The sequence below is a fragment of the Aspergillus ochraceoroseus genome, assembly GCF_002846915.1.
Source record: "Aspergillus ochraceoroseus IBT 24754 chromosome Unknown P175scaffold_1, whole genome shotgun sequence".
In the NCBI taxonomy this organism is placed as follows: Eukaryota; Fungi; Ascomycota; class Eurotiomycetes; order Eurotiales; family Aspergillaceae; genus Aspergillus; species Aspergillus ochraceoroseus.
Window position 1 is genome coordinate 3,595,698 of NW_024468476.1, and position 12,863 is coordinate 3,608,560.

Consider the following 12,863-nt stretch of genomic DNA (forward strand, 5'->3'; position numbering starts at 1 on the left):
GTGGAGGAGTTGGAGTTGGGGTACAAGCCCCGCAATATACTGATGAGATACAGTGCAATATGAGGACGAAATTGCCAAGACCTGGAGATACGCTGGATGAAACTGAAGATGCCATGAATATGCATGATATGATGGTTTTACGATCTCTGCCTATGCAAATAGAGCACAGAAATACCTAGTCCTGATGCCATTCACCATACCCTCCTCCTATCAGATTATTTGCTAATTAATCAAGCTATGTTAATATGCTGCCTAGTTCTCTTTTCAGACCACCAATATTTAATCTATTTACTTTCCGGATTCCCGACTAGTCATGACTTTATTTCATTTATGTATCTACCTATTTATTTTTATTTTCTCTCTCTCTCTCTCTCTCCGTATCATACTCGGACAGCGTGTATCAAAAAAAAAAAAAAAAAAAAAAAAAAAAAAAAAAAAAAGGGCAAAGCAAGCCTCTGCATCTCACACCCATTTATTTATTCCGTGATGTTCCACGCTATCTATCCAATATACTAACTATATCCATCCATCTATATATTGTTACGTACTAGTAGGTCATGTTGTAAAAGTTTGTAGGTTTATCGTCTATGAACTGCTCACTACAGGAGATTGGTTGCTAGCTAATTAAATTGTTGATACGTCGATAGTATGATGGACGGATATAGGACTACGTCATGTAATGTGAAACCGAAATGGGATTGAGATTGTATCACTATCACTATCACTACCTTAGTTAGTAGTTACTGCCTAGGTGGTGGTAGCAGTAGTAGTAGATCACTATCTACTCTGATGTCTCTGACGTGAGAAGGAAACTAGGAACGGAACAAGAGCCCAGAAAAGCCCAAACAAGCAAAAAAGGGTGATTGATTAAAGGAATTAGGAAAAGATGAGGTGGAGGAAATGCAACTCGAGTTGCGCGACTTTGTAGAGGGATCGATCGAGCCTTCCTGTCTGAATCATGGATCAATACCGACTTTGGTTGGGGTATAAGGCGGCGACGACGACAAATACAGCTTAAACAAAAAAAAAAAAAAAAAAAAAAAAAAAAGATGACAGGTCTGCCTACCGGAGTACGCACCAAAATGATGCATTCCTCAATTTTGAGCAGAGGAAGAAGAAGAAGAAGAAGAAGAAGGAAAAGAAGAAGGAAAAGAAGAAAAAGAAACCTTAGAATGGGAGTTGTCCGCCTGGTGGCAACATCCCCGGCGCATAGTGGACTTGATTGCCCTGCGCTGCCACTGGAAGCGGGGCCAATGTGAATGGGTCCCTTAGCAACAGATCAGGATCAGCGCCAACAAAATTTCTGGGTGGATGGTTTGGTGCAGGTGCAGGTGCAGGGGGATTCGTATTAATATTAATATCATTATAGTGGATAGCCGCCGGGGCAGCATTCAACTGGGTTGTCATCGGCGTGACGCCACCGTACCCGTGAATATTCACTCCCTGGGGGGTTGGATTCGGATTCCGGTCCTGGGGTACTGCTGGCCGTATCCCCGCCGCTTGGGCGTAATGGTTTTGCAGGTAGTCATGGGGCGGGAGCTGAAGTTGTTCTTGCGCCAAGGCTGCTCTTGGTATGGGTTGGTGTATCACCTGCCCTGGGAGCACATACGGAGCTTGGTAGGCATATTTACTGGCCTTGTCCTTTGGATGCTGGATTCGAAGTTCGGCCTCTGTCATCTCAGGATTCGCTGCCAGGACCTTATCAATGGCTGCCCTCTCGGCCTGCTGGACCTCCTTTTGCTCGCGGTCCCACGTCGGATCATCCCGAGGGCAGATATTAGGGCCTTGTCCAAAATGGTTGTACATCTCAGTGGAGATGTCTTTCTTGCAAAGATAGCACATCGCCGTATGGCACCTGGGGCATACCATCTTGTTGCACCCATATTCCTTGACGATGTTCAACTGGCATTTGGGGCAGTTGCGGATCATGGCCTTGCTCATGGCTTCTTCGACCTCGTGACGTCCTGAAATACCTTTTTCCTTTCTGGATTCCTCGCATGTCAAAGGCACATGACTTCGTTCCTTACACAAGCGGCAACTAACAACCTCGCATGTAGGATTGGTGCAGCGGAATTCTCGATCTTCTTCTACCGGAGGGCATACTGCCTTGAAAGAACAAAACGGGCAGTCTACAAGGCCCTCCAGACAGGCTTTGCGGATTTCATCTTGTTGTTGGAGAGAATCAAGCCTTTCCATGATTGACGGCCCCAGCGCTTCAGTGAGCTGGTAGCGCGAGAATTTAGCCTGGCAACCACTGACATCGAAGCATTGTAACGTGTACTTCATAAGGCCAATTTGGGTCTCTGCTGATTTGCGAAGACAGGTGAAGCAGAAGAAGTGGATAGTATCTCCGTCACAAGGGAGGCATCTATTTGCTGGGGCCTCAATGTAACAGCACTGACACTCTATAAGATTGCCAGTTTGAATGTGTTCTTCTTCGTTGAGCTTTTCTGCTATCTCTTTGTCCTTTTCCATTTGTAAAGCAGCTGTTTAGAAATTAACCCGCTACGTTCGAAGTACCCTTAAATATATGGGTGATACTCACCGGCCATCTTTTCGCCTTTTCTTTTCGCAGCATTCATCTCCCATGCTAGCTCATCCGGAACGAATCCCTCTTCAACAGAGGCCGAGCGCTTGCGTTTACCATTCGTAGAAGGTCTCTTCTTCTTCAGCCTTTCAAAAGGCCCCTGTGACCGGTCGAGATTGTTATCCTCAGCAAAGAGGGCTAGGTAGGAAACATAAAGGTGTTTCTTTTCACCGATAACCTTTCGAATATGATGCATAGGAATGGAGGGAAACTCTTTGGCCAACATTGCCGTCCTTATGCCTGATTAGTCTGGAGAATTTTTGTTTATCTTTTTTTTTTTCTAAAAAAAAAAAAAAAAAAACCTCTTACGCTTGTTGAGAATACGCAGCATTCTCTAGATGCGATGTATCATTTGCCCATTTCTCATATTCGTCGCCATCATCTTCCTTTTGCCTCTTGGGTTTTTCTTGCTTTGGATATGACTGCTGTTGAAGAATCTCCTCGAGTACCGCATCTTTGATCCATTGCATTTGAGAACCTTGAGGATGAACAATTGCGTGTTCGCTGTGCCTGGACAAAGTGTTTTGATGGCGGGTAATTAGTTCCTTAACGTGACTGAGCCTGATATCAGGGAATATCTCCAGGATTTGGCTCAGTAATATCCCACTAGTATCCGAACCAGAGGCAATGTGATTCTGCGCTGAATGTTCAATCTGCGTTGGCAACCTCGGGGGGCTTGACGTCGAATTAGGACCTAAAGATGCAGACGAGTCAATTGAAGCTGGATTCAGGTTGGTGTCATTTAAATCATGCAGCCTTCTTCTTTTTGAGGGCCTGTGAGGGGTTGTTGCAATATTCAAGTTGGGAGCCGAACCATCAAGCTGTGCATTGATTCGCCAGGGGAATTCTGGATGCTGCAGGTGGTAGTAATCACTAGGGGTATCCGAATCGTAGGAAGATACGGTAATGGGGGAATCCATTATGGATTTGTTGACTGTCTGCAGAGAGGCAGGATGGTATCAACACAACGTGCAAAGTGCAGAAGCAGGAAGTGGACGATGTCAAGGTGAGTGAAACCAAAGCGCCAATACAACTTGCAGATGAGAACAGAGGATGGGAATGAGTGAGGCCCACGTCCAGAGAAACCAACGGAGGGCAGATCCGACGTGGGGGGAAGTCAGGAACAAAGTTCAGGACCGGGAAAAGGAGCACTGCTCATCAAGCGCGATTGTAACAATGAGAATGTTCTGGTCAGAAAGATCCAATACTTTGTAGAATGTCATATAATGTGTTTCTATGGCAAGAAACAGAATTGGCCTTCTGGTTCAATCAACCATTGGTTAGGGGGCTACCATGCGACATCAATCCCCATCATATAAAACCAAGACGATGCTTGTAGTGCCAAGAAAGAAGGAAACTTGAGGCTTGAACTCCAGGAATCAAGATAGACCAGATGATGGGATGGCAGGTTGATGCCCAGAAACAGGAATAAAGACACCCAACGCCATCCTGTTGTCAGCTATCCCCACGTGAAAAAAAAAAAAGATGCCTGTTGGGGAGATGCAGATGCCCACGGTGTTGATTGGTTGACTAAATTACTTCACTCATTCAACAGCCAGGTGATCCGTGCCAGAGATCCCTGGGATGCATCAGGTCAGCAATGCCAGAGTTCAGGAAGAGTATACTATGGAATATTCTATTAGTATAAATAACATTCAATCAGAATAAGTTTGTGGTGTTCTCGGCATTTGAAGCTTTTTCTTCACAGTCAGTTTACTGTAAGGAAGTAATTGCAGTAATACCAGTATTTTAAATACACCATACCAAACACGGTTTCAATACTCCGCCGTACCCCGCCTACATACTACTGAATACTGAATCCGCCGACGTCATTCTAGCTTGTATAATTGGCCAAGAGAAGCAGGTACCTACCCTAGGGTACATCCTCTCTCCCATGGTGACCGCTTGCCATCGCTTGCCATCGGCCGTGACAAATGGAAACTACACCGATGGTACGCGATCAAGACGGGATAGTTATAATCCCTTGCGTCCAGCCTCTCATTCAAGATTCTGTATCCAGAAATGGCCTGGTCATAGTCGCCCAGATTCAAATCCGTCGGGTTGTACACCATCCTCACACTTTTCGACCTATCTTGGCCTGGGTGCAACGTTGTTATCTTGCCCCTATTGACTCACAACAAGTTGAAAGCTAATATATACCCTCATGACAGCCAAGCCACCCACTCGATCGGATACGAACGGTGAAGGAAACTGATTGCTTTGAGGTGCAGAAGAAGGACAAAAGATGATTGCTGCCAACCTCTCTTCTTACGGCCACACGAACCTTCTGGAGGGGGACTCCCCCGAGCTGGTCTTGGTCCAGGCAACGCCCAAGGAGCGGATTGCGTCAATTAAGCTAAACAGCACTGAGTGGAAAGGCCCATTGGATCTTGACACGTACATTACTCGTGAGGACACTTTACTCCAGCAGCGACTAACCAAGGACGCCGTAACTTGCTGGGTGTTGGTTGACCGCCGGGAGCCGGAAGACGAGAGGACAATCCTCGGCTCTTGCGAGACATACAAGAAAAAGGCGATTGTAGCGCGTGGCGGTAAGTTAGAGGATGTTTCAGCGCACGGAGTCGGAAGTGTTTACTGTCGACCCGACTTTAGAGGGAAAGGGTACGCAAAGCGGATGTTGGAGGAATTGAGCAGGACGATCGATACGTGGCAGGTGGCGACTGAGCGCAGCGAAAGCTCATTGTTTAGTATTTTGTTTTCTGACATTGGGAAGAGATTCTATGCTCAGTTTGGCTGGAAACCCTATCCTTCTTCACACTTTGAGCTTCCTCCAATTTCTAAAGATGAATATGCCTCCAAAATCCCTGGTGCTGCTCTGCCAGAGATCAAGATATTACAAGCGGCCGATGTCCAACGGCACCTATGCAACGGGCATGTCGTCCAAAAAGAGCGTGAGATCTTGCGGTTGGCTTCGCAGAGCTCCCCTGGGCCCAAAGTAGCAATTGCTCCTGACTTTGACCATTTCGTATGGCACTGGGCAAGGGAGGAGTTTTGTTATCGCAATCTCTACCCGAACCGAGAACCCCCCATAATCAAGGGCGCTGGCGATAGCGAAACCGGAGTGTTCTGTGCGTGGAACAGGACGTTCGGCGAAACTCCTCAAGATAACACCCTATATATCCTCCGGTGGGTGTACGACGAGCCAGTGTCCAGCGAAGAGTCCGAGAAACTCGTCAAGGCAATGGCTGCAATCCTGAGACGCGCCCAACTAGAAGCGCACGCGTGGAATATGGCCAATGTCACATTCTGGAATCCAACTGCTCTTCTTGAAAAGGCCGTTGCTCTGCTAGACCCTGCTGCTGAGATAGTGCATCGCGAAAAAAGCAGCATTGCGTGTCTGAGATGGAACGGGGCCGACGAAGTCTCCGAGCATGTCGAATGGTTCTGGAATGAGAAGTACGCGTGGTGTTGAGGGGACGAGCTTTTTTGCCTCACTCGGGCTGGAAATAGAGCCGCGAACGATCCAGCAGGCGACTCAATGGCTTATCGTTTCTGTCGTTTTTGGTTTTTAAACAACTCATGCCAGTTTCTTGATTTCTTAGCGGCAACAGCAGCACTAGTATCGGTTGGGAGGTTCTTTTTGACTTTCTGTCGATCTGTTTCAGTAGCAAAGCAAATGGTCTTTGGCTCCGGGTGCAAGTAGTAGTTTTCCTATTCGGCGTAAGCAATAGTCCAATGGCACGGAGAAAAAGGGTAGTCGTCACTTACAGGTAATTTCGATAATGAAACATCCCCTCTCCAAGTCTCAGGGAGATGGTCCTTCCAGGCATTCAAGTAGGCAGTCTGGTCAACAGCAGAGCCAGCAGTAGGCGCCTCAGCCTCTAAACCCGTCTCCCCAACCCACTGTACACAAATGGATTTATCGATACTCGCCCCTAGACCGGAATATCAGCATCTCAATCCCCCTCCCCCTTTTTTCTCTCTCTCTCTCTTTAAATAAGGAATCAAAAACAACTCACACTTCATCTCCGACTCGAACGCGTTCCCTTTCTGACCTCCAGACTCACAAACCCTCCGCACAACAGCCTCAAACAGCGGCCGCGGAAACGGCTCGTCGCCACCATCCTCATCAAGCACAGACCTCCACAGATCCCGCACCAGAAACTGCTTCCCCAGGTCTATCCCATGAAGCACCGACCCCTCAAGCAACCGCTTCCACACCGCAAGCTTCACCTGCGCCGAGGGCACCCACCCCGTGACCGACGGCGCGCCCAGGAGAAACGCACAAGCATCCACCCAGCCCGCTTCGCACTGTCTCCTGGACACAGGGATATCGTCGAAAACGCGCTCGATGGCGTCCCTTCGCGCCGAGGGGTCGAGGTCCTCGGGCAGGGTTGTTGTGCGGCTCCCGGTATCGATGTTCTCTCGGCTATATACCCTCATGCGCCGCTTCAGAAACGGCGCGGCGGAAAAGCCTGCGACGGGGGTATCTAGTTCCAAGGTTGATCCGCATTTCGCAATCGATGTCACTGGGTCTGTGTGGTTGAATGTGTTGTCGTCATCGTCATCGTCATCGTCATCGTCATCATCTTCTTCTTCTTCACCATTGTTGTTGGTCTCTGCCGCTTGTTCGCCCACAATACGTGAATCCCGTTTCTGGATTGCGCCACGACCGGGTGTGAGAAGATGTAGGGAATTCGAAGATTGGACTTGGCGCACGCGGTAGGTCTGGGTAGGTGTGCAGAGATTCAAGTATGCGGGGGTATTTGTGTCTGTGTCTGTTTCTGTAGTGTCGTTGGCAGTATTGGATGGAGATGGTGATTTGAGCTCTAGTCTTTTTGAGGGGTCAGTTCTGTTTCTGTGTTCTTTTTCTGGCTATACACCTAGGTACACCTAGATGCAGAGAGAAGAGACAAAGAAAACCTACATCGGGGCATCCTGTGAAGAAAGCAGATCTGCTAGTTCTGGCGGGAGCTCCAGCAGCTTGAATGCCTGTTGCGGAAACCGGTATGTGAAGGGGATACTGGAGGCGGATTGCGTGGACATTTTTTTTTGTAGGTGGTTGGTTGGTTCGCTTCCCAGGTATACAGAGGAAGAGAACAAAACTACCTGCTGTAGGTGATTTTTGAGGGTTTGTGCAAGAATGCTGGAAGAGGTGGATGTGTCGTGGACGCGTTGAGCGCGATTTGGGGCCAACTCGGTTCGTGGGGCTGGGCACGGACCACTACTTAATTAGTAGGTGCATACGCTGAACAAGTGCCTGTATCTACTACCTAGGTAGGTTTACGGGCTCAGATTAGAAGTCAAGGGGAACCAAAAAAAGTCAGAGAAATTCTTTCTATCAGTACATTAAACATAAACAACGTGTTCCTAGAGTAACTGGAAATCATCCAGTGTAAAGCAAGTCGGCCAAGTCAACGTCAAGACAAATCCCAAGTGTCAAATACATGTACAGAAAGCCTCAACAGGAGAGGAATCGCCCAATGGCCAGCATAGAGCAGGGAGTTTTGAAACAAAACAAAAAAAAAAAAAAAAAAAACTACTACACCAGAAGCATCGAGGACCTTGGTGATGGGATTGAACGCCCCTTTTATTTAGCTTGACTTCGCTGCTTCGTCGGTTTTTGCAAGGTTCCCTTGTTGTTCGTGCACGTCGTCCGCCTTGCCTTTTGCTGTTGCTGGCTCCCCCGCAGCAGCAGAGCTGTCTTCGGGATCTTGAGGCGTCGAAACCTGTCTTGCTGGTTGCTCTCTGGCTGCTTCCTCCATCGAGTCGCGCACAAAGGCGTTGTCGATTTCCGATTCGATCTTCGGGTCCTGGAACATGGCCTTGTTGCGTTCTGCGCGCTCGGATTGTACTCTTTCTTCTTCCTCGCGTTGCTTTCGTTCTTGTTCCATTTCTTCCATATGCCTGAGATCATCGACGCTGGGCTCGTAAAGATGCCAAATGGTGTAATGGGGGAGGCCAATGACCGAAAACCCCATACGTCTGGCCATCTAGTCATGTCAAAAAAGTTAGTAGTTGTTCTCAGTCGGGAAGAGGAGGGGGGGGGTAGAGAGCTACCTTGCCGAACGCCTCGGTCTCAGCGTGCTTTTCGAAGCTAAAGGCTGGGAAATGTACACCGGACCGGAAGACCTTGGCCTTTGCAAGAATACTGACCCCTCCTACCCCATCCAGTTCCATCTCCATGTCGGGATCCCCGTATGGGTCACGGAGGTAGGCGAGGTGAGGCCGCCAGGTGGCGTATTCTGCATAACCCTCCACAATAACGGCGTCCTCGTCTAAAGTATCAGCCAGCGCTAGAGCTGTTTCTGACTCTTGCCAGGAGTTCAAATCATATGGTTGCTCTCCCCCCAGCCAGTCGGGAAGCGGGCGCCATACATCTGGGAAATGGTTAGGGGGCCGTAAGAACAAAAAGACCATGTCCTAGAGGGGAACACTCACTTGGCACAATGACATCCCGGTCATGTCTCATAAGATCTTCGATAATCGTCGATGGCGCAGTCAAAACATCCGCGTCTCTCCAGTAGACCCAGCTATGCGTGGGTCGGAGCGTAGCGCTGAGGAGCCAGTTCCGGGCCTGGGCCATCAACTTCCTGCGTCCTGCCTGGGCCGCAAATCCATGTCTACTCTCCACGTCCTGGTTGACTTTCTGACCAAAATCCTTCTGTATGACAGAGATTTCTCCAAACGACATATCGCGATCCGGGTCATGTTGTAGCTCCTCCAGCATTTGCGAGAGCATTTCCATAGTGCCGTCTTTGGAATCCGAGACCAGGAAAGCCAAATCAATCAGATGGTGTGGATATGTGAGGTTTCGAAGATGGGAAAAGAACATGGGGAGATGGGAGGCGGCGTCCCGGAGCGGGGTGCACATCAACACTCGTTCTCCATTCTCCCAGCCGCTGGCTGTCCCCTGCATTTTCACGAGATCATAGTATCGGACGGTTTGAATGTGCAAGTCCTCTGGGGAGGAGGAAAGGAGGCCAAGCGATAGCACGGGGAGAATCGAAGCTCGCCACGAGGGAAATATGAGGAGCAGCACGAAGAGCGAGACACCCGCTATGAAACAGAGCCGTTGAAAAAGCTGTCTTCGTCGTCGCAATGCTGGTTGCGGGCGCGGTTGGAAGCTTACCAGAGTTGCAAATCAGCGCCCACGAACACCGGAATTTCAGTGTGTGTATATATAGCACGAGAACCACTTACCGATGAGGGGAGATGGAAAAAGTGCCGCCCTGGCCGCCTCGAGGGTAGGCAGAATACCCATTCGCAAAGGCGTGGTGATGCCTATTCATCTTCATAGAAAATCCAGCATGTGTAGACGGGAAACCCAGCCCCCAAGACACAGACGAACCGCTGAGGTCCCCAGTGCGCGTAGTGTGTCAACGGTTGTTGTGTCGTGTCGTTGTCGTCTGCGAAATTCTTATAAGCAAAACGTCGATCGCAAACGAAGGGGGACGGAAGACCAGGCAACGTAATCCCGTCCGTCAGCTTTAATTTAGCTCCCTAAACCAGGTTTAAAAGAGACACACTCCCATTAAAAAAAAAGAATTCAGGTAGAGGTGGAAAGATCTCTCTTTTTTTTTTTTTTCTGTCCCTCCATGTAGCATCGCTTAATTACGTCGGTTTCACATTGACCAACCTTGGGATCCCCCTACCATAGCATAGGACCATAGGTACCTCGATCGCATCGTCACCTCCCTAATGCGGCCCGTGAGAACCACCACAGCCCGTTTGCAGCCAATGTAACGCTTTTTCCAGGATTTCTCTTCTCCGTTCTTTATGATAGTATATACAGAATGAAAAGGATAGCATCTTTTAGTGAGTTACCCGCGAGATTCTCGACTCCGGCGACCCCATCCCCTTGACTCCCACCTCCACCTGGCGCATCAATTTGTTGAGCAATGCTTCCATCTGCGGCGGGTCTCGAAGGGCTGGGATGACGGATCCGGCCTCGTACTCGCTGTCCAAGATATAATAGCGTTCTCTACCCCAGTTCTCCACCGTGTCGCTCTGGAATGCGACTTTCGCGATCACTTTCGCTGGAACACTAACCTTGTTGATAGCGCTCTTGGAAAACACGCGCAGGAACGGCCGAAGTCCAGACTTGGTTTGATGTGCCATTCGAATGGAGAGTGGGACGTCGGCAACCAAGTGGCTCTCTCCAACCATCCCTCCCGGGTCTAGAGTGTATATATTGAGAGAAATGTTACCCGTCTATATTTCAGCGACAAGTCAGCGTGGCGCCTGTAGGGGAGCCGGGGAAAGAACCCGACCGAACTCACCAAGACCAGACTCCGTCGCAAGGCATACATGGCCGCGCTCATGATCAATTTGCTGCTCCCGACGCGGGCGAGGGCGTCCTTTGCACTGAGAGGCGTCCCCGATCGTCCCACGTGGGAGGCTTGGTCTTCGTCCTCAAAATAGCCCAGGGATCCCTTTGAGATAGAGGAACAGCCGATGTTAATCACTCTCGCGCCGCCGTTCGGGGTGCCGTCTCCGGCTCGGAAGGCCTCGAGCAAGCTGACCGTCAACAGGAACGGGGCGATGCAGTTGGTCTGGTAGACGGGATCGTGGCCATCCCGGGTTACCTGGTCGGTGACATACGAGGACATCGCCGCACAGTTGATCAACAGCGTCACGGGAGGGATGTCTTTGCTATGCACTCTCTCCACGGTATTCTCGGCGAAGCTCGCGACAGAGTTGAAACTGGCGAGGTCTACCCTAGCGACCTCGATGGACCGGGGCCCGATCAATCGGATGCGCTCTCGGACATTCTGCACGCTCTCCGACCTGATATCGCGGGCCAGGAGCAAGAGGTGGACGAAGGGCTGGGTCTTTGCAATGGCAACAGCTATCTCCGATCCTAGGGACCCGTTTCCCCCTGTGATGATTGCAGTGCCCACCAGCGGAGTGCCCATAGAAGTGACGGTGATTGTAGACTCGCTTGGATAATAAGAAGTAGAAGAAAGATTAAAACGAGGGATACGGTACCATTCAACTACGCGAGCAGGCTTTTTATAAGGGTAAGCAGGCAGCTAGTATGGAGGTTCAATAATCTCCCCTACCCAGTGGGAAGTAGGGGGGGAGATCTGAAATGGAAAAGAATGGGAAAAGAGAATATATATATATAGATATATAGATATATATATATATTTAGATATAGGAGAAGATCGACAGCAAGATCTTAGTCCCAAGGAAGGGCAGATTAGTTTCACGAGTCGAGAATCAATGATTCAATGGTGTTTTAGAAAGAAAAAAAAACTCTGAGTGGGGGAGGAGAAGATCAATTCAACTAACACTAAAAGGCAAGAAGAGAAAGGATCCAAAGAGATAGGGATCTGAACAGGTTGTCTTAAAATATAATTCTAGGGAAATAACGTACTCCTCACTTATTCCTGTATACGGAGTACACCGTTATGTACCTAGGTAGAGTAGTAACTGGTAAGATTGTATAGACACCCAGTACAGACGAAAATAGCGACAAAGCAACCAGAACAAAGCGAGGAAAACAAATCAATCTGCAGCCACCAAGTGGGACTCAATATATACGAGGTCTGCAGGAATCTGAAATCATGTCTCACAATCTGACTGGGGGTTGGTAGTGTTAAAACCATACGATCCCCGACCGAACAGTTATTCTCCGATCTCTGACAATCTCACTATTGTCAGAGTAGGACAACATCGGGATTTTCTCTCTCTCTCTCTCTCTCTCTCTCTAACATGACCTCACTACGACACAAAAACATAACAGTATAAAACCTGAATGGATTCCAAGAACTTTGGAACACGGATGAAATCCACCCCTCTGGTTCCAACCAGTCCCCGCGATGCCAGAACAAGCAGCCACCTCCTACATCGAGTCCCATCGACTCCTATCAAGCCTGGAACGACGAGCTGGAATTCTGTTTCCACGACAGAGGGAAGCTCCGAAGGATGCTGGGATCCAAAGCAGATCCGGAATGCCGTGGCGCACCACCAGTCCTTGGACCAGCAGCCCAGAGGCAGAAGACGGAGCGACAGGAGCAAAACCGAATCCTCGAGGACACAGCTAAGACAGGTAAAGGCTGCTAATGCAGGTGAATCGGCTTCTTGGTATCATGAAGGATGAAGAGCAGGACTGGAAGCGCCGCCGGGTCCGCTGCTGCAGATGAAAGCAAATGGTAGTTAACAGCACCGTGAACCAACAACACATTTTCCGGGTTTGGGTTCTCCTCGCCGTGAGCTCCCTCTCCTGTATGGCTCTTTTGGTTGTGTCTGTCTACGTTCTCTATTTGGGAAGCCCTCTTTTTTTTTTTTTTTTTTTTTTTTTTTAAAT

At 49.1% G+C, this 12,863-nt stretch overlaps 4 protein-coding genes across 4 annotated transcripts; 1 reads left to right on the top strand and 3 right to left on the bottom strand.

The window, feature by feature from the left end:
* Positions 1-1,167: 1,167 nt before the first annotated feature.
* On the bottom strand, positions 1,168-3,507 carry P175DRAFT_0427635 (E3 ubiquitin-protein ligase RNF216; the record flags this gene model as incomplete). Its single annotated transcript, XM_040893258.1, has 3 exons — positions 1,168-2,486; positions 2,546-2,820; positions 2,897-3,507. The coding sequence occupies 3 exons, from the start codon at positions 3,505-3,507 to the stop codon at positions 1,168-1,170; spliced, it is 2,205 nt and encodes a 734-aa protein (XP_040756261.1).
* Positions 3,508-4,545: 1,038 nt separating this feature from the next.
* P175DRAFT_0497972 (uncharacterized protein) lies at positions 4,546-6,150 on the top strand. The gene has a single exon (XM_040896406.1). It carries the CDS (start codon positions 4,833-4,835, stop codon positions 6,018-6,020), a length of 1,188 nt encoding a protein of 395 aa, XP_040756262.1. The 5' UTR covers positions 4,546-4,832; the 3' UTR covers positions 6,021-6,150.
* Positions 6,092-7,594, bottom strand: P175DRAFT_0427496 (putative sister chromatid cohesion protein Dcc1; the record flags this gene model as incomplete). Its single annotated transcript, XM_040893243.1, has 5 exons — positions 6,092-6,259; positions 6,317-6,483; positions 6,568-7,083; positions 7,153-7,382; positions 7,476-7,594. 5 exons carry the CDS (start codon positions 7,592-7,594, stop codon positions 6,092-6,094), a joined length of 1,200 nt encoding a protein of 399 aa, XP_040756263.1.
* Positions 7,595-8,142: 548 nt separating this feature from the next.
* On the bottom strand, positions 8,143-11,466 carry P175DRAFT_0506434 (uncharacterized protein; the record flags this gene model as incomplete). Its single annotated transcript, XM_040898198.1, has 5 exons — positions 8,143-8,541; positions 8,609-8,928; positions 8,990-9,632; positions 10,421-10,762; positions 10,831-11,466. The coding sequence occupies 5 exons, from the start codon at positions 11,464-11,466 to the stop codon at positions 8,143-8,145; spliced, it is 2,340 nt and encodes a 779-aa protein (XP_040756264.1).
* Between the last annotated feature and the right edge of the window lie 1,397 nt (positions 11,467-12,863).

What these genes read in the sequence shown, in the direction of transcription:
- P175DRAFT_0497972 (XM_040896406.1), top strand. Translation starts at nt 4,833, where the DNA reads ATGATTGCTGCCAACCTCTCTTCTTACGGCCACACGAACCTTCTGGAG.